Source organism: Perissodus microlepis, chromosome 15 (genome assembly GCF_051167445.1).
Source record: "Perissodus microlepis isolate ML-2025 ecotype Zambia chromosome 15, ASM5116744v1, whole genome shotgun sequence".
Taxonomy (NCBI): domain Eukaryota; kingdom Metazoa; phylum Chordata; class Actinopteri; order Cichliformes; family Cichlidae; genus Perissodus; species Perissodus microlepis.
This window is the reverse complement of record NC_140475.1, coordinates 4,430,364-4,445,903: the sequence shown is the minus strand read 5'-3', so window position 1 is coordinate 4,445,903 and position 15,540 is coordinate 4,430,364. Positions and strand designations below refer to the sequence as shown.

Sequence of the window (15,540 nt, the reverse complement as noted above, 5' to 3'; positions counted from 1 at the left end):
CATTCAGTATTCATTGTTGTTACTGACTTTTGGAAGCCTCAAAGCTGTTAAATTTGACAGGTTGGATGTAGATGACCAAGTTGGACATTTCCTCTGTAGCGAATGCCTCACTGCCTGCTGTGCCCTACACATGGAAGCACACATATTAAAAAACGTACAAATACAAAGCAGCAGAAACGTTACCAAAAAAGTCTGTTAGAATCCTTCTGCAAAGCTTTTATTGATTTTGGAGACACACAATTTGGAGACATGACCATACACTAGAGGACAACCTCAGCACATATAGGCTAAACAGTCTGTTTCCATTATAACCAGGATTTGAACCGATGGCTGTCACCTGCAAGATACCCACCTCATCCATTGATCCCTTTTTACAGTCATCATCATCATCATCTTCGTCCTCGCTTTCGGCCTCCACTTCACCTAGAATGCATGGCACAGACAGGATAGCAGAGAAATGCATGAAACAAAGCTGAAATGAGTGTAAATTGAGTTTTTATTTCTGCCAAATCAATGCAAAGGTTGCACAAACACGAACGGAGCCGTCTGTCTTTAAATGGTCTTCATTTACAGCCCACGACTGCCTCCATTACATTTAAAACAGCGACACAAGTAAGGCTCATGCTGGCAGGTCCTAATTTATTGGCTAATTTATAGACAGAGGAAATGAATTTCAATATTGTTTTGGTTGAGCTGACCCAGCCTCTGCACCCACATAATGAGAGATCTGCTTAAGATTTCCCACTGAATCCGAGGTCGCACTGACAGAGGAAATTGATTTTAACGGTGTAATTGTCTGACCTATAGCTTCTGTGCCGGCCTAATGAGGGCTCTACTAAAGATTTAAGTCTCCATCTGAGGTCATGGACTCACCAATAGACTTTCTGCCCTGTGGTCTCAGTGTAAGCTCAGTACCATCAGAGGGCTGTGTGGAATCTGCCACTTCCTCTTTGGTGGAACCTGCGATTTAAAAACAAAGCACTCACTGAAGATCATCCTCATATTTTTCAGTTCAAGGTTTACTGTTTAGTTTACTCAGTAAATCATCTCAAAAACAAAGGTTATTTTACAACGTGTATACCAGTTAAAAATAACTCTTGACTGTTAACTTGTACTGCTTACTTTCCAACACCAGGGGGCAGTGTGTTTTAGCCTAAGAAGAACTTAAGGCTCAACAACCAGGGCAGACTAAAGGTGACATGTTGCTTGGTCCACTGGAATATGTAGATGGATGTTAAATAAATAGACAAAACACTATATGTTTGGCCACTGCCTGCCACCAGAGCTCCAGTTTGCTTCTTATTGATTTTCCCAGACTCTGGACCCTGGTGTTTTTAAGATGATGGTGGTGAGAACAGTCTACCATGTCAGTCCATGTTAGACTTAAATGATTCAAATAATTTCCATACTTATCAGGATAGAAGTGATTGATTACAGGACCATGGATATCCAGCAAAATGTGCCCTAGACTCTCACTGTGGGGGCCATGGGTTCGTGTTTCTCCATTAATTTCTCACTCCTTTGTAACAACCAAATGATACACATAACATAACTACAGCCAATCACACAGCAGCAACTTGATACATTTAGGCATATAGATATGGCCAAGATGACATGCTAAAGTTCAAAATGAGCATCAAAAAAATGATTTAAATGACTCTGAACTTGGGTCGGACAGGCTAGTCTGAGCATTTCAAAAAATGCTGATCTACTGGGATTTTCCTATAAAACCATCTCTAGGGTTTATGGAGAATCCATATTCATCAAAACATTCATTGACCCAGGTTGTCTTGAACATGTCTACATGCATCAAAGCACTGAGTTGCTGCTAAAAAGAGTAAATATCCAGTCAGCGGTAGCTCTCCGGGAGGAAATGCCATGTTGATGCTAGACGTCAGAGGAGAATGGACAGACTGCTTCGTGGTGATTGGAAGGTGTCAGTAACACCGTCATAACCAAGGTATGCAGATGAGCATCTCTGAACAAGAAACACATCGAACCTTAAAGCTGATGGACAGCAACACACACACACCGCACACATCTTATCAGCCAAGAACAGGAAACTGAGGCTACAATTCACACGGCCTCGCCAAAAGTGTACAGTAGAAGATTTGAGTTTCGATTTTTTCTTGTGGCTGTCAGCTGGTAGAGTCAGAATTTGGCATAAACAACATGAAAGCATGGATCCAGACTACGTTGTATCAACGGTTCAGGCTGGGGGTGTAATGCTGTGGGGGATATTTTTTGGCATACTTTGAGATCCCTTAGCACCAAAGCTGACCTGGTGCTGTTGCGAGTGCGTATGTAGTACACAACTGAAAAGGCAAACGTATGAACAAATAGGACTGATATTAGGCAGTTACAGCAAAAAGCATAGAGTGTTTTATACATACACACTCACACACAACTGGCCAGTGTTTAAGATGCCCCGGTTTAAATGTATAATGCCTGCAGGGAGTGCATGCAACAGCCAATAATACCTTCAGCTGATGGAGAGGGCCATGAAAGTGATGAATGTTAAACAATAGCACTGTTTTGCTCCAGTGGTTCAGTTTCTGGACGGCACAGAGCTCTTGGTCCACAGTACAGAGGGACCCAGATGGTTAGGCTAGCGTTTACACATCTGAAATATCATAACTCAGTGAGCCCATTGTGATTTGATGGCTTTGTTAGTGGAATTTGTGCATGTGTGTGTGTGTGTGTGTATTATATTAAAGGTGCAGTACCTGCGCTTGGGGAGGAGGGCTCACACACGCTGGAAGAATCACTGCAGGTGTTAGAAACCTGCTCAGAGAGTTTTTTCTTTGCACTTCCACTTGTCTTGTGGTGTTTCTTTTTGTTTTTCACCAAGATCTTTCCCATCAGCTCCATCGGGCTGGGCAACGGCACGCCAGACTCCAACTAGAGGGAATGTGGAAGGAGAAAGATGCAGTTATAGATGAATGAAAGGTGCTTTCCTACATTAATAATTTCAGATATATTGGATGATGAGTTATTTTTCCTGATTAAAATTGTAAATATAAATTTGAGCAAGAGCAAATGCTCCAAAATGCTAATTTATGGGTAAAGATTGCTACAGTGCAATCACAGTTAAGCTGTTTTTTTCTCTTTTTTTGACAAACTAGCTAATTACCAGATGAAAACACTAAAGTTGTTTACTGGAGTGTTCCACTTAAAATGTAAATTTGTGGCTATTACTCTTTTCAAATCCTCTAAGGAAGAGTTCGCTGGTTAGATGCAGCTGGTTAGTAAAAAATGACTGTTTCTGCTGTGAGTGTTATAAACTCGGCTGATGTTATAGCTGAAAAATTCTATGCTTGCAACACCTTAATCAGCTTCCTGCAAGGAAACTAAACGTTAAACACAAACACACACTCTCAAATGAGCTGGACAGAAAGTCGCTACATCTCCAATTTATTTATGGGATACGCTGCTTTTGGATCACAGTGTTTAGGGATAATAATATTTCACTACTGAGCAATTCACCAGTGATGCAGAATAAACACACACGTACATGCTCAAACTGCTGTGTTTACAACATATCAACTATAAACATAACCTCACTTAAACATATCAAACTTTTACTTGAGCAACTTGAGAATCAAGAGCAACAAAACAGTGATTCATACACCAACTAACGCCAAGATTTTCCTTCTTGTGACCTATTTTCCGCACATGTCTATCTACGCTCTGCTAATGTTGCTGCGGGGGAAATCTTACGACAAAGATTAACCATCCTGTTTGCATTCACCTCACTGACAGTTACCAGGGAGGAAAAGCAAAATTGGATGGGGCAAGTAATCCTGATTGAACTCAAATGCACCGCACAAAGCCTAATGAAATAAACTCAATCGAGGTTTTCCCCCCAAATGTCGAAAACAATTATGCTCAGCTGTGATAAGAAAGTGAAGAGTTCCATTTGGCCACCTTTAACCACTTTCAAGCCTCAGTATCATACCAGTGGTAAAGTGAGAAAGTATTTCCTTGTTTTGTTGCTTCATATGGCGTATCTTCTCCACGATATTTCAGAGCAACGGTTGTGACGTTTAATAAGCTAGATTCAACTGTTTCAAGTTTTCAGTTTTTCCTTCTCCCTAAACTATTTTTTGTATTTTGCTTGTTACGTTGATTTGTTATAAGACATATGACAATAAGACAATTTCACATTACATAAACAGAAATTGTTCAGTGAAGGGAATAGTCTTAGCATTTTGTTCCAAGTGCATGCTGGGTATGATAAGAGTATCTGGTCTGGATGTAACATAAGAAAGGGAAGAAAGTTTTTTTGAATTGGGTCAAATTGTTCTTCAAAATTTAAGCAAATGTTTTAAAATTTCCTCAAAATGTGTAAATTTACTATTAATACTCAAAGTGCTTTTTGCCAATAATACTTCCAGGGAAGTACAACTGTGTTAATAAGTATCTTTACACTGAGGGACTGTGAGTCTTAAATCATTTAAAAAATGCTGCTTTCTTTTTAACAGGGGATGAACTGTTAAATGTTCGGGTCTGTATGTTCAAACAATGTGAGCAGAAGGCGGAGAGGAATGCTGCATGACCCGCAAGCGCATGTTAGAGGAAGTAATTAAGTCTTTGTTATGTAAAAGTTTTTTAACTTCAGTTATTGGGATATGGTTATTTATTTTACTCGCCTCCTTACAGCTCCGACAGTTTATAACTTTTGCATCCACATTATTCTCACTCTGGCCTGCTTATGTGTGCGTGTATATCTCGCCTTGCCAGTTACAGTCTGTCTGCAGCTTAAAACTAAGCCCCAACAAGATTAAACAAACCGCAAGACAAATTGTTTAATTCCTTCAAATATTTCATATATTTTAAGCAGTTACAATGAAAATGTTTTTTGCCAACACAGTCATTGTCAGCATAGTGAGAGAAGCAAGAAAACAAACGATGAATCAAGCTTTCAAACTGTTTTGTTTTTACTTTGAAAATAAAAGAAAATCACCAGTCGTCATTGTGGGACGCGATTGACAGTTTTGTAAAGTGGAGATGGAGTAGAAGCCCAAGTTTCTAAGAAAACTTTAATCCTCTTAATTCTCACTCTAGGTTGAGCTGGATTTCATCTAGCTGTATTACCCTATCTGCCCCGGTCCCTGTGGGCTTATCAGGCTGATATCCCTTTCGATACGCTGTATACACAACTGACTCCATGCCAGATGGGAGTGACTGTCATTGCTCTCACCTTTCCTAGTTTGTACATGCTCAGTGGTAGAAAGCTCATTCCTCAATGGCACTTTCTCTTTCCATCTTTCTAAATTCTCCCTTGGTGTCTGTCTCCTCATATCTCTCCCCTTCTCCTTCCCTCTGCCACTCCATTCAAAAGGCTTCTCCCTGATAATACTTCAATGTCAAATCCAGTCAGAAGGCTGTAATTCTCAGCGGGCTGTGACTCTGGCAGGCAGCAGTGCTGGAGGAGCTCCCTGCGTGTGTGAGATAATTCTGCATCTTACTGCTGCTGGGAACTTTAGCTGCTCCACAGTGTTGTGCCAAAGGGAATAACGTCATCCCAGGAGAATGACGCGAGAGGAGTAAGCGGTACATTAAAGTACATATATGTGCAGAACTGTTTGCGAGGCATGTTTTCATGTACGCACGGTGAGAAGTGCCTAAAAGTCCATGCGAGAGTTTGTGTGCAAGTGTCTACATTTGCCTCACGTAAGAGCCTGCGTCATTACACACAAAGACGCCTTAGGGGGGGAAAAAAGAAGTTTAGCCACAAAGGGACAATGGAAGCTTTTAACTGGTAGTCATGGCAACAGAGGAAAGGCCTGTCTGAGATAAAGGACTGCCAAGAAAAGCCACGTTTAGATTACAGCGGAAAATGCTTCCTTTTAATCTTAAACGGCTTTTGTTTGCAGTCTCTGCTGTGATAACACAGACGTGATAGGGAGGAATAAGCACGATTGCAGGATGATTCGTTAAAAGTTAGCTTCCATGGCTGTGTTTAAGAGAAAGTGAAAGTGACTCAGGCTTCAATGAAAAACAACAGCAGCAGGATATTTTGCCAGGTGTCAAAGGTCACATGGTGTTATGTGTGAGAAAGAGACAAAGAAAATAAAAAGAAAGAAAAACAGAGACACATATATATTAGGGGTGGAACATACACAAAATTCACGTTTCGGTTCGGTTCGATACTTTGGTGTCACAGTTCGATATTTTTTCGATACAAAAAAAATGTTCATGCCTTTTTAATTTGTCATTTATTAAAATTATAAATATATATTTTAACTCAAAAGTACAGTTTTTAAATTTAATGTTGCTGAAACAACAAAGTAATAAAAAAAATAAATCTATCTGATCGAGAAATCACTCATCTCTGGAAAAGAGAGTTTATTACAGAGAAATGTCTCTTTCCAAAATAAAAGCTATACTATACGCTTCTTCTGGGGTATCTTCTCAGCAGCATATTAAACATATCAGGTCCCCATAAGGAGAATCATGTGCTAACGACTGTCTAAATGACTCGGGTAAAGTTTGTAGCATGCGTGCTTGTTGTTTTTGTCTGCTTCCACTTGTCTTTGCACTAGGATGATGTCGGTGTAAATGTGCAGTCATATTCATTGTGTTCCCACTAGTGCTGTCAGCGTTAATCTGAAATAACGTTAACGCCACAACATGGCAAATCTCCGTTGACAAGCTACCGCGGATCGCCCCGTGCGTGGGGCTGGACAGCGTCAACACATTAACAAGCAAACTGCGCTAACGCACTAGTTCCCACCCATGTAATTGAGCATTGCGTGGCACATCCGACATACTGTTTTACTTTTGTCCATGACGCGCTTACCTTCAGGGTCATGCTTCACATGAAGACCAAAATAGTTCCAAAGGCCAGATCTGAATGAGGGTGGGGGAGGTTCAATTTGCCATGTTGCAACGAGCTTAACTTCTGTCTTGCTAGCTTGTGCTGCGCTCAGTGGATCTGCGCTCCACAGTGCAGCCTAGGCGGAGTAGTCGAACACAGATCCACTGAGCTCTCAACACAGACAGCATCGTCAGAAGAAAAGCTGATAAAATAAATTAAAAATTTTGTATTGTTCCTACATATGCCTACCGAACTGAAAGCACTGTATCGAACGGTTCAACATCGATACGAGTATCGTTGCACCCCTAATATATAGATATTGCAAAGTCTCAAGTCAAGACTAATTTCTTTATATTTTGCTTAGAAAATGGGAAACAGGTGCACTGATTTGTTGAAACGTCCATTCATGGAAATACAGTATATAAGGCAAACAACAAAGTTTAAAGTCAATATTTGGTATGACCGTGTTTATTCTTCAACACAGCCTGAACTCTCTTAGGCAAGCTTTCCTGTCAACAAAATGCTTCTCGAAGGACATTCGAAGCTCTTCTTTGGATGTTGGCTGCCTTCGATAATGTTGAAACAGTGTGCTATCTGTTGCTAATCAGACAGTTTCCAGATGGTATTGGATGATGATCCTTTTTATTGCATTCACAACTCCATAAATTTTGACAAGACCCCCAACACCACTGGCTGAAATGCAACCCCAAACAATTTACAATTTGAATTTTTCACTCCATAAGGCCTGTTGCCACAGATTTCTAGTCCAGTTCTGTTGTTTGCCTTAAGAATGGCTTCTTGACAGTTACCCATACACTGGGACAGTTTCTGATGAAGCTTCAGTGACCAGTAGATGGATCAACTAAAGGTCCAGATGCATCTCACAGATTCTGTCAAAATGTTTTATCTTTGGTATTTTTCGTAGATTTAACTAGAGAAAATGGAACAAACTATGTGTTTTACAACAGGTTGCTAGTAACAAAGTGCCTAAGGATACCATTTAAAACGGATTCTTTGCCAAGTTATCTGTATGTGCAGACAAAACACTGGTTGGTCTCTTGTGTTAGATGCCTTTTTTTATGCTTGAATGATTTGTGGGTCAGCATTGAGTGTAAAAAGCAGCCAATGACCAAAAACCAGCTTGGAGCACCAGTGGTCAAGTCTCTTTGGAAGCAAAATATGAAGCAATGAGAGACCTCAAGACTTTTTCACAGTACTGTGTGTGTGTGTGTGTGTGTGTGTGTGTGTGTGTGTGTAACTATGTGAGTTTTTACCTCAAAGAGTACATTTATATGGGCAGCATGGTGAGCAGCAGCGTTCAAGGACATTCATTTCTCTAGTGCACTCATCTGTGTGATAGTATCTTCTGAATGCCTCACTGTTGTTGTATCATATGTGTTCGTGTGTTGGAAAGAGACAAGCAAGTGTGAATGTGAGCGTGAGCACAAGCAAATGTAGCAGGTGCGTGGAGATCTTATATACTCACAGGATATTTCTCCAGAGGTTCTGTCAGTAATGCGTCTCCAAATATTGACCGGCAATACTCTGCCATCTTAGCCTGCTGCTTTGGTCTGGGAGTCATCACACAAAGACACACACACATACACAATCATGATTTCTCCACTAAATATCAATATCCTGAATATGTATGTTGCCCCAGAGTCCGTTGGTGCCATTAAAGATGAAAGGATTCATCAGAAGCATCTCCCTAGCTCTGCAGATGTTTACACAGTTGATAAAAAACAAAGTGGTTGGTTAGACATATTGACAGTCCTGCTGACGGACAGTCCTCATCAATATGCTTAACAGTATGAAGCCTCATTTATGCAAAAATTATATTCACATGCACGGCGTCAATATCTAGTGGATATTTGTTTATGTTCTTCTGCTCTTCAGTTGTGACACAGATATTTGTCTGTGTCAGTCTGACTTTAATACTTTACTCTGCCGTCTTTTTGCACTTACTGTCTGATTGCGGTTTCATGACTGTTGTCGTGATGTGCTGTCAGTGTGTCAGCAGACAACTGAGCTAATGATGGAGCAGTCCCAGGGAAACCAGTCAGCATATGGATTTCCATAGATTCCTGTTCACACTGACTCTGACTGTTACCATGTAATATATTAGCATATTTCTGGAAAGTGTTATATATTAGCTTCACATAGTACAATTCATTAAAATATGTGTGGGACAACAATGCAACTCTATACTAGAGTCTATAAATATAAGTGATAGGCAAATCTTTTCCTCAGAAGGTCTAAACTGACTTGGATACAGTAACCAAAGGCCTGACATAGAACAATCAAATAAAAACTCTTCTGTCTGCTATATAATCAATTTAAATGCGAGATATATTTTTATAATACTGAAAGAAGAAAACCTTGGTTAATACTTTATTTATGAACAGATTCTGTATGTATGTTTCCCCATACATATTAATTACCTGAAGGTGCTGATCACGTATATCAGTGACCACCAAGTATATTTCAGAACGTAATCAATTTGCTATTGTGTAATACCCGCGCTCTTAATTTGAAAGTTTAGTCACTGCAAATAAGTTAGCACCAGGCATTCCTGTCTCCTGTTTCCCTGTCGGCAGGCTTTTGTGAGACTCATCTCTGTGTTCAACAGACTATAACTCCACTGTCTCAAACTGCAGCTGGTAATGGCACCCCTTAATCTCCCCTGAAGACCCTCTGTAAGTTGGAGGAGCAGCTGGTTGAAGCAGCTGGAGGAGCAACCTCAGTAGCTCACTGAGAACGGGAGTAGAACGAGGAGTACTCTCTACAAAGTGAAGATGCTGCATGTTTGATTCCATCCAAGCGACGGGAAACTCAGAGGAGCAACAGCTTCTTAGTTTTTGCCACAAAGCATATTTCTGCATTATGTATTCATGCATTTAATGAAACATGGGTGCACCTCCTTCCACACGCACCCAGCTCCAGCTTTTGACTTTTCAAGGCTTTAGTTGTCCTTTTGAGATGTCAGTGGACAGCTTGAGATGGTCCACAGTTCAGTAACTGCACCCATGTGTGATACATAAATCCTTTTGAAACTCTATTAAGCATATTGTCGAATACAACAAATGGAAAACTGCCTAATTTAGTGGAATGCATTTACTTTTAAATTAAAGTTTCACAGGACACAGTATATAACATTTTGTTACAATGATATATCTGGGTATACCTGATAAACCGCTTACACTTATCTTTAGATTTCTATTTTGACTGCTTCCAGCACCCATAACACCAGTGCAAGATTAAACATAGAATAATATCCAAACATCAAGCGGTTCATTAAGAAATTTGCCACTGGCGACTCACTTTGACCACGGTAGTCAAATGACTGAGATAGCAAAGCATCAGGCTGCCATTGTGTTCTTTGAGCACGAGTCAAAGAACAGAAAGTGCAACAAGGCGACTGTCACATGTTGAATCAACATAGGCAGCGCACATGTAAAGATAATTCTGGCACAATTGGAACCTCTTAAGGCAACAAGTTAAAAAATGTCCTGTTAACTTACGAGTCCACGTGATTCTCGAAGGACAGGATGACGGGGAAAGGCGAGGTCTTGAAGGCACACTCTGCTATAGCTTCAATTACCTCCTAAATACCCAAACACAAAGAATACAAAATATACCTGTAAATTACAACATAGGCTCAGTGTTGGATCATTATCTAATTAATGTCATACATAATGAAAACACAGGAGTTTGCTACTGGTTTCCAAGAATCACTAAAATGCCCATCAAAAAAAATATCGAAACCTTTTGAAGTCATTAACTACAGTGACACTGTTTTGTCTATGAACCTGAATACAACAATGTGAACAAAAATCCCATACAGTAGGTCATCGATTGCAGGTATTTAAATAAATGGGAGCTGAGCGATATTGTTGAATCATTCCCCAACTCTGCTGAAGACACTTCAACATCCGATATTAGATTTCTAAGCCACTCATTGTCTGAGTCAATTACACCATCATTAACAACAGTGGCAGTTCAGTAAAAGCCTTCATTTCCTCCAATAAAAATCTTTGTCTGTAACCCAACCCCTTCAATCTGTAGCTCTCTTCCATCTTTTACAACTCTTCTCTTTTTGCATTTCACTCTCAGACTAATTGCATTAGGCTTGTTCTGCTTCTTCTGTTACTTTCATTAGATCTAAATTTCCTCCATCAATCAGTTCACCCATTTCTTTCTTCTTTTGTCTTGACACTACTCTGCCCTTAAATTTTCATGCCCTCCTCCTCCTATGAAAGCATCTCGTCGTCAGTTAATTGCCCCTCGGTGCTTCTCTTTCTAGGGTTATTCAGCGCATCCCTGTTTCTTACGATTTGCCATCTGCTCCTTGCATGCCCCACTTTTTGCTTTTTCTATCTCTTCTTCAGTCTATACTTGTCTGTTGAAATGTGTTTTTTAAATATATATAGTTGTGGTGAGGTTTACTATTGCCCTGATGTCAATCAAAGAAAAGGGAAATTAATTAAATGAATTAAATCAAACTCTTCTCTTCACTCCCCTTAGTACAGCATTTCCCAGGGAACATTGTTTGTTAGTTTTGACCATGATCACACTTAGAAGTGTGTCTGCATTTTTATTCTGCAAGTATTTATCCATTTTTTGTCAGTCGACCATTTTTAAGGTCTGCAAAAGAGTAGCAGAACAAGAAAGAACCACAGTTAGCTCCTAGATTAAGAGCTGTAGACACATGGTTGCACGCCTCCAAATCCTCAGATGGGTTCTTTTTATTAAAATAATTCAGTTTATTTGACACCAGTGACCACATGTGTCACCAGATCAATAAAGACTGAAATCCTCCTTAAGTAGGTACAAAATATTGACACATCAATATACTGTATTGCATCCCTGAGGGATAAGTTATTGAAATTTTTATTAGAAAATGCAGGCTGGATGAATCCCCCCTCTCTGTGTGGGAGGAAATTGTGGGGAAAAACTGTACAGACACATCCAGTATCACAGAATCAGTGTGCTATCTATTTACACCTACAGGCCAGTGGACACTCTTTCAGTGATGAGGATGTACACATCCTGGACAGGAACGCTGGTTTGAGTGGGGAGTCAAGGAGGCCATTTACGTGAAAAGGGCAATACCATCTGTGAATCGAGGAGGGGGCCTAAGGGTCCATCTTTCATCATCTTACAATGCTGTGATTGCAGCCATTCCCCAACTCTCTGTGAATGGTACTCATGGCCCTTGATTAATGAGCTTTGATCAGTGGTTGTTGATCAATGGTCATGAGATTTTACATATTAATGATCAAGGAACTGACCTCCCAGCCCATTGTTCATTCAGTGTGCTGGTTTCAGTCATTGTGCAAATGTACTGTTTATAAGACTGGGGAAACCTGCAGTCAGGTGAGACTGAAGAAGTCACTTGGATGAGTGACAAACGATACTTCCAGATGAACAGAATCAACCTTTTGAGACTGTACTGTATCATGATTTTATAGTCAAAAGTGCCACCATGTCCTGAAGGATTTTACAGTAAAACTAACACACAGAATTTATATATATATATATATATATATATATATATGTATATTAGAAATAAAGGTATCTACATCTAAGTTTCTAAATCTTTGTTAACCAATTCATTTTGCATCTTCAAAAGTACCGTGTTCAAGATCTAACCACTAAATGTCAGTAGATCGCAGTCATCTGAGTTCTTTTGCTGCCGTTCATCTGTAGTGTGTGCAGGCTGACAGTCGGCTGCTTATTTCAGTTGGTGTACATGTCTATTTACTCCCGAGGAGGCTGTAAAAACTTTGTTAAGGAAGTCTGATGAGTCAGTGAAGCTCACTTCCGACAGCGACACTGAGGTGACTTGAGGATATCCTAAACTTTTCTGTCAGCCTTTGTTAGCTGCTTTTAGCTAGCATTAGTGAAGCTTTATTTGAATAACTTCTCATACGATGTAAGAACATAATAAAACTGTTTATCCGAGGGAAAGTGTGATTAGGACACTCCAGCTGAAGATTAGCTAGCATAATGTTAGCTTATAACCATATGCTGTTGTTTAGCCGGCTTGTGGCCAGCTTTCTGGAATGGGGAGGCTCGCATATTTAATCTGCTTGCAATAAGTAACTGTGACAATATCTGGAATAAATAAGCACCTGTTTGAACATTTTTGTGTGTTAGAGCTCTGACTTCTGCTCAGGAGATGAGGCGTGAAGTGAGGAGGGAGAAGATGACTTTTTTCCAGACGTTGGTGTTCTGGGAATCCATCCTAGCTCGGAAACCATCCTTCAGCTATTGTAAATATTTCTAATGGTTATGGTTAGGGTTAGAGTTGGTCAGAAGTCACCGTCAAATAATCATATGGGTAGGATGACTTGCCAAAGTAGGACGGTTTCTCAGAACACTGGTCTGTTGTCCTTTGCGTTTTCACTTGTTTGGTGATAGGGACCCCTTTTCAGATGATAAATTATAGGTATGATGTTCATATTTTGAATCAATCCACGGCATGTGAATGCCTGTGGGTTCTCCTCTTCTCTGCCTTTGGCGTGCCACGTACAGTATGTGGCCGGTCTGTCCATTTTAGCTTTATGATGGCGGGACAACGTGGTGGCTTTCACAAAATAGATTAGATTAATTCTGAGTTTTTGAGAATGGATCCGTTTATTGGAAGATGAAATAACACAGTGAAATGGTAAATGGCCTGTATTTGTATAGCGCTTTACTAGTCCCTAAGGACCCCAAAGCGCTTTACACATCCAGTCATCCACCCATTCACACACACATTCACACACTGGTGATGGCAGCTACATTGTAGCCACAGCTGCCCTGGGGTGCACTGACAGAGGCGAGGCTGCCGAACACTGGCGCCACCAGGCCCTCTGACCACCACCAGTAGGCAACAGGTGAAGTGTCTTGCCCAAGGACACAACGACCGAGACTGTTCAAGCCGGGGCTCGAACCGGCAACCTTCCGATTACAAGGCGACCACCCAACTCTTGAGCCACGATCGTCCCCCAGTGTGTACAATATTCTTTTTTTCTGTTAAAGCTTCTGCATTTTGTTGTAAAACTGAGTACGTTTACATGGCTAACAGCATATTCAGCTGGCCTGAAAGAACTCTTTGAGAATTTTTTAAAGATAAAACGTGGAGAAATCCTGCATCTAGAATATGTGAATTTATGCATTTTTTTGAATTTATAAGCTTTTCAGTGTTCTTCTCTTTAGATATTTTTAAACCTAATTTAGTAACAGATAAACCAAATTTAACAACACACTGTGTTCTGTTGTTATTTAATTCTAAATCTAAATTTAACAACACAACGTTGTTAAATTAACCCTAACAGTTGGGTTAGTAGCAGTGGGTGGATGATCTGTTGAGCAGAATACCCTTCTGTGAAAACGTTCCCTTTGCTTCCCAACCCCCAACCAAGCCCTTCCGTATATCACCATCACCGTCTCTCCTTGTGTTACCTTGAAGGAGATTTCAGTTGTCATGGTGAAGCCATGGGTGATAACAGGCTCTTCTTCTGTGGTGCGACCCTTCCAACAGTCCAGTTCAATGCAGCGGCACCCAGAAAGGAGGACCTGTTTGTACATCTCGACCGAAGAGTTGCCTGCGAGCTGGCCGGCTGCACCGAACACACGAACACAAAAAACAGCTCTTACAGGTATCGGCTAAGTTGATCCAAAAAGAAACAGGATGCCCACAAAAGCACATCCTCCCACTTTTCAAGAGCTCATTAACTGTATTGTTCCTCACATGCAGTAAAAACAATACAACTGTCGTTATCTGAAGCAGGCAAATCTCATCACCCTGTCACCATTAGCGAAGCAATTATCTCTTCACATTAGCAGCATGTTTCCACAAAATAAGTGGAAGTGTGTTAAAGTGAGAGGCAGCTATGTTCTCACTTGGTGTGATGCCATTCATTTACTTCACTCTTTTCTCATTTTTTCTCTCAGCTTTTTTTAAAAAAAAAAAACTTGTTTAATTGACATCTTTAAGCAACTCCATGAGGTGAAATATTTCTTCACAGTTACTTTATTTTTAAAATGTAATTTACAATGGGTCAATAACATGAAATGCTTGTCCTGTTATCAAACTAATGATTCTGCATGGCTCTTTTTGTATGTAAAGTTGTGAAACACAAATGCCTCATGGACAGAAATAGACTCCACATTGCAACACGCTTCTGCTCCCTATTAGAATAGCATAGTATGACTCACTATGAAAATACCTAAAGAAAAACACAGTTCGTGAGGAGAAAATTAAAAGACCTCGTGTTGGTTTTTCTCATTTCTTCATTCCACCAGCTATGAGGCTGGGCTATTACAGAAAATTCAATTTTTTCCAATCGCTGCTGAAATCTGATCCACTTCATAGATTCAATGCTCTTCAGTTCCCCCCAGAATAGATTTGAATAGATGAATTCTAATATCCATTGAAGAGAAAATGGCCTCTCTATTGTGCCAGCCATGCTTGTGCACTGCAGGGAATTACTTTGACTACCAGTCCAAAGAAATATTTAACTCATGAATATCAATGAATCGAGTATCATGGCATGACTTGATTGGATAACCTCTTGAGAAGTAACACAAGAAAGGGAGCCTGATATGCAAGGGTGCATTTGATTGACTGACCCACGAGGTATAAAGTTGAGTGTATTCACTTCAACCATAATTGTATTTCTAAATGAACGACTGATCTTTTCATTTATGGGAGAATAAAGGATCTCCCT

The 15,540-nt window shown here is 40.2% G+C and overlaps 1 protein-coding gene across 3 annotated transcripts in view; it reads right to left on the bottom strand.

The window, feature by feature from the left end:
* The window catches only part of plcb1l (phospholipase C beta 1-like), a 125,043-nt gene that overhangs the window by 22,646 nt on the left and 86,857 nt on the right, over positions 1-15,540 (bottom strand). For all 3 annotated transcript variants that reach the window (XR_014802814.1, XM_084954320.1, XM_084954319.1), the window contains exons 11-17: positions 14,273-14,430; positions 10,345-10,427; positions 8,310-8,394; positions 2,727-2,901; positions 874-960; positions 353-423; positions 28-124 (exon numbers count right to left, since the gene is read on the bottom strand). Coding sequence is in view for 2 of the 3 variants with exons in the window: in XM_084954320.1 (XP_084810446.1) it covers positions 28-124; positions 353-423; positions 874-960; positions 2,727-2,901; positions 8,310-8,394; positions 10,345-10,427; positions 14,273-14,430 (756 nt within the window). In the remaining variant the exon portion in view is untranslated. The remainder of the gene's footprint in view (positions 1-27; positions 125-352; positions 424-873; positions 961-2,726; positions 2,902-8,309; positions 8,395-10,344; positions 10,428-14,272; positions 14,431-15,540) is intronic.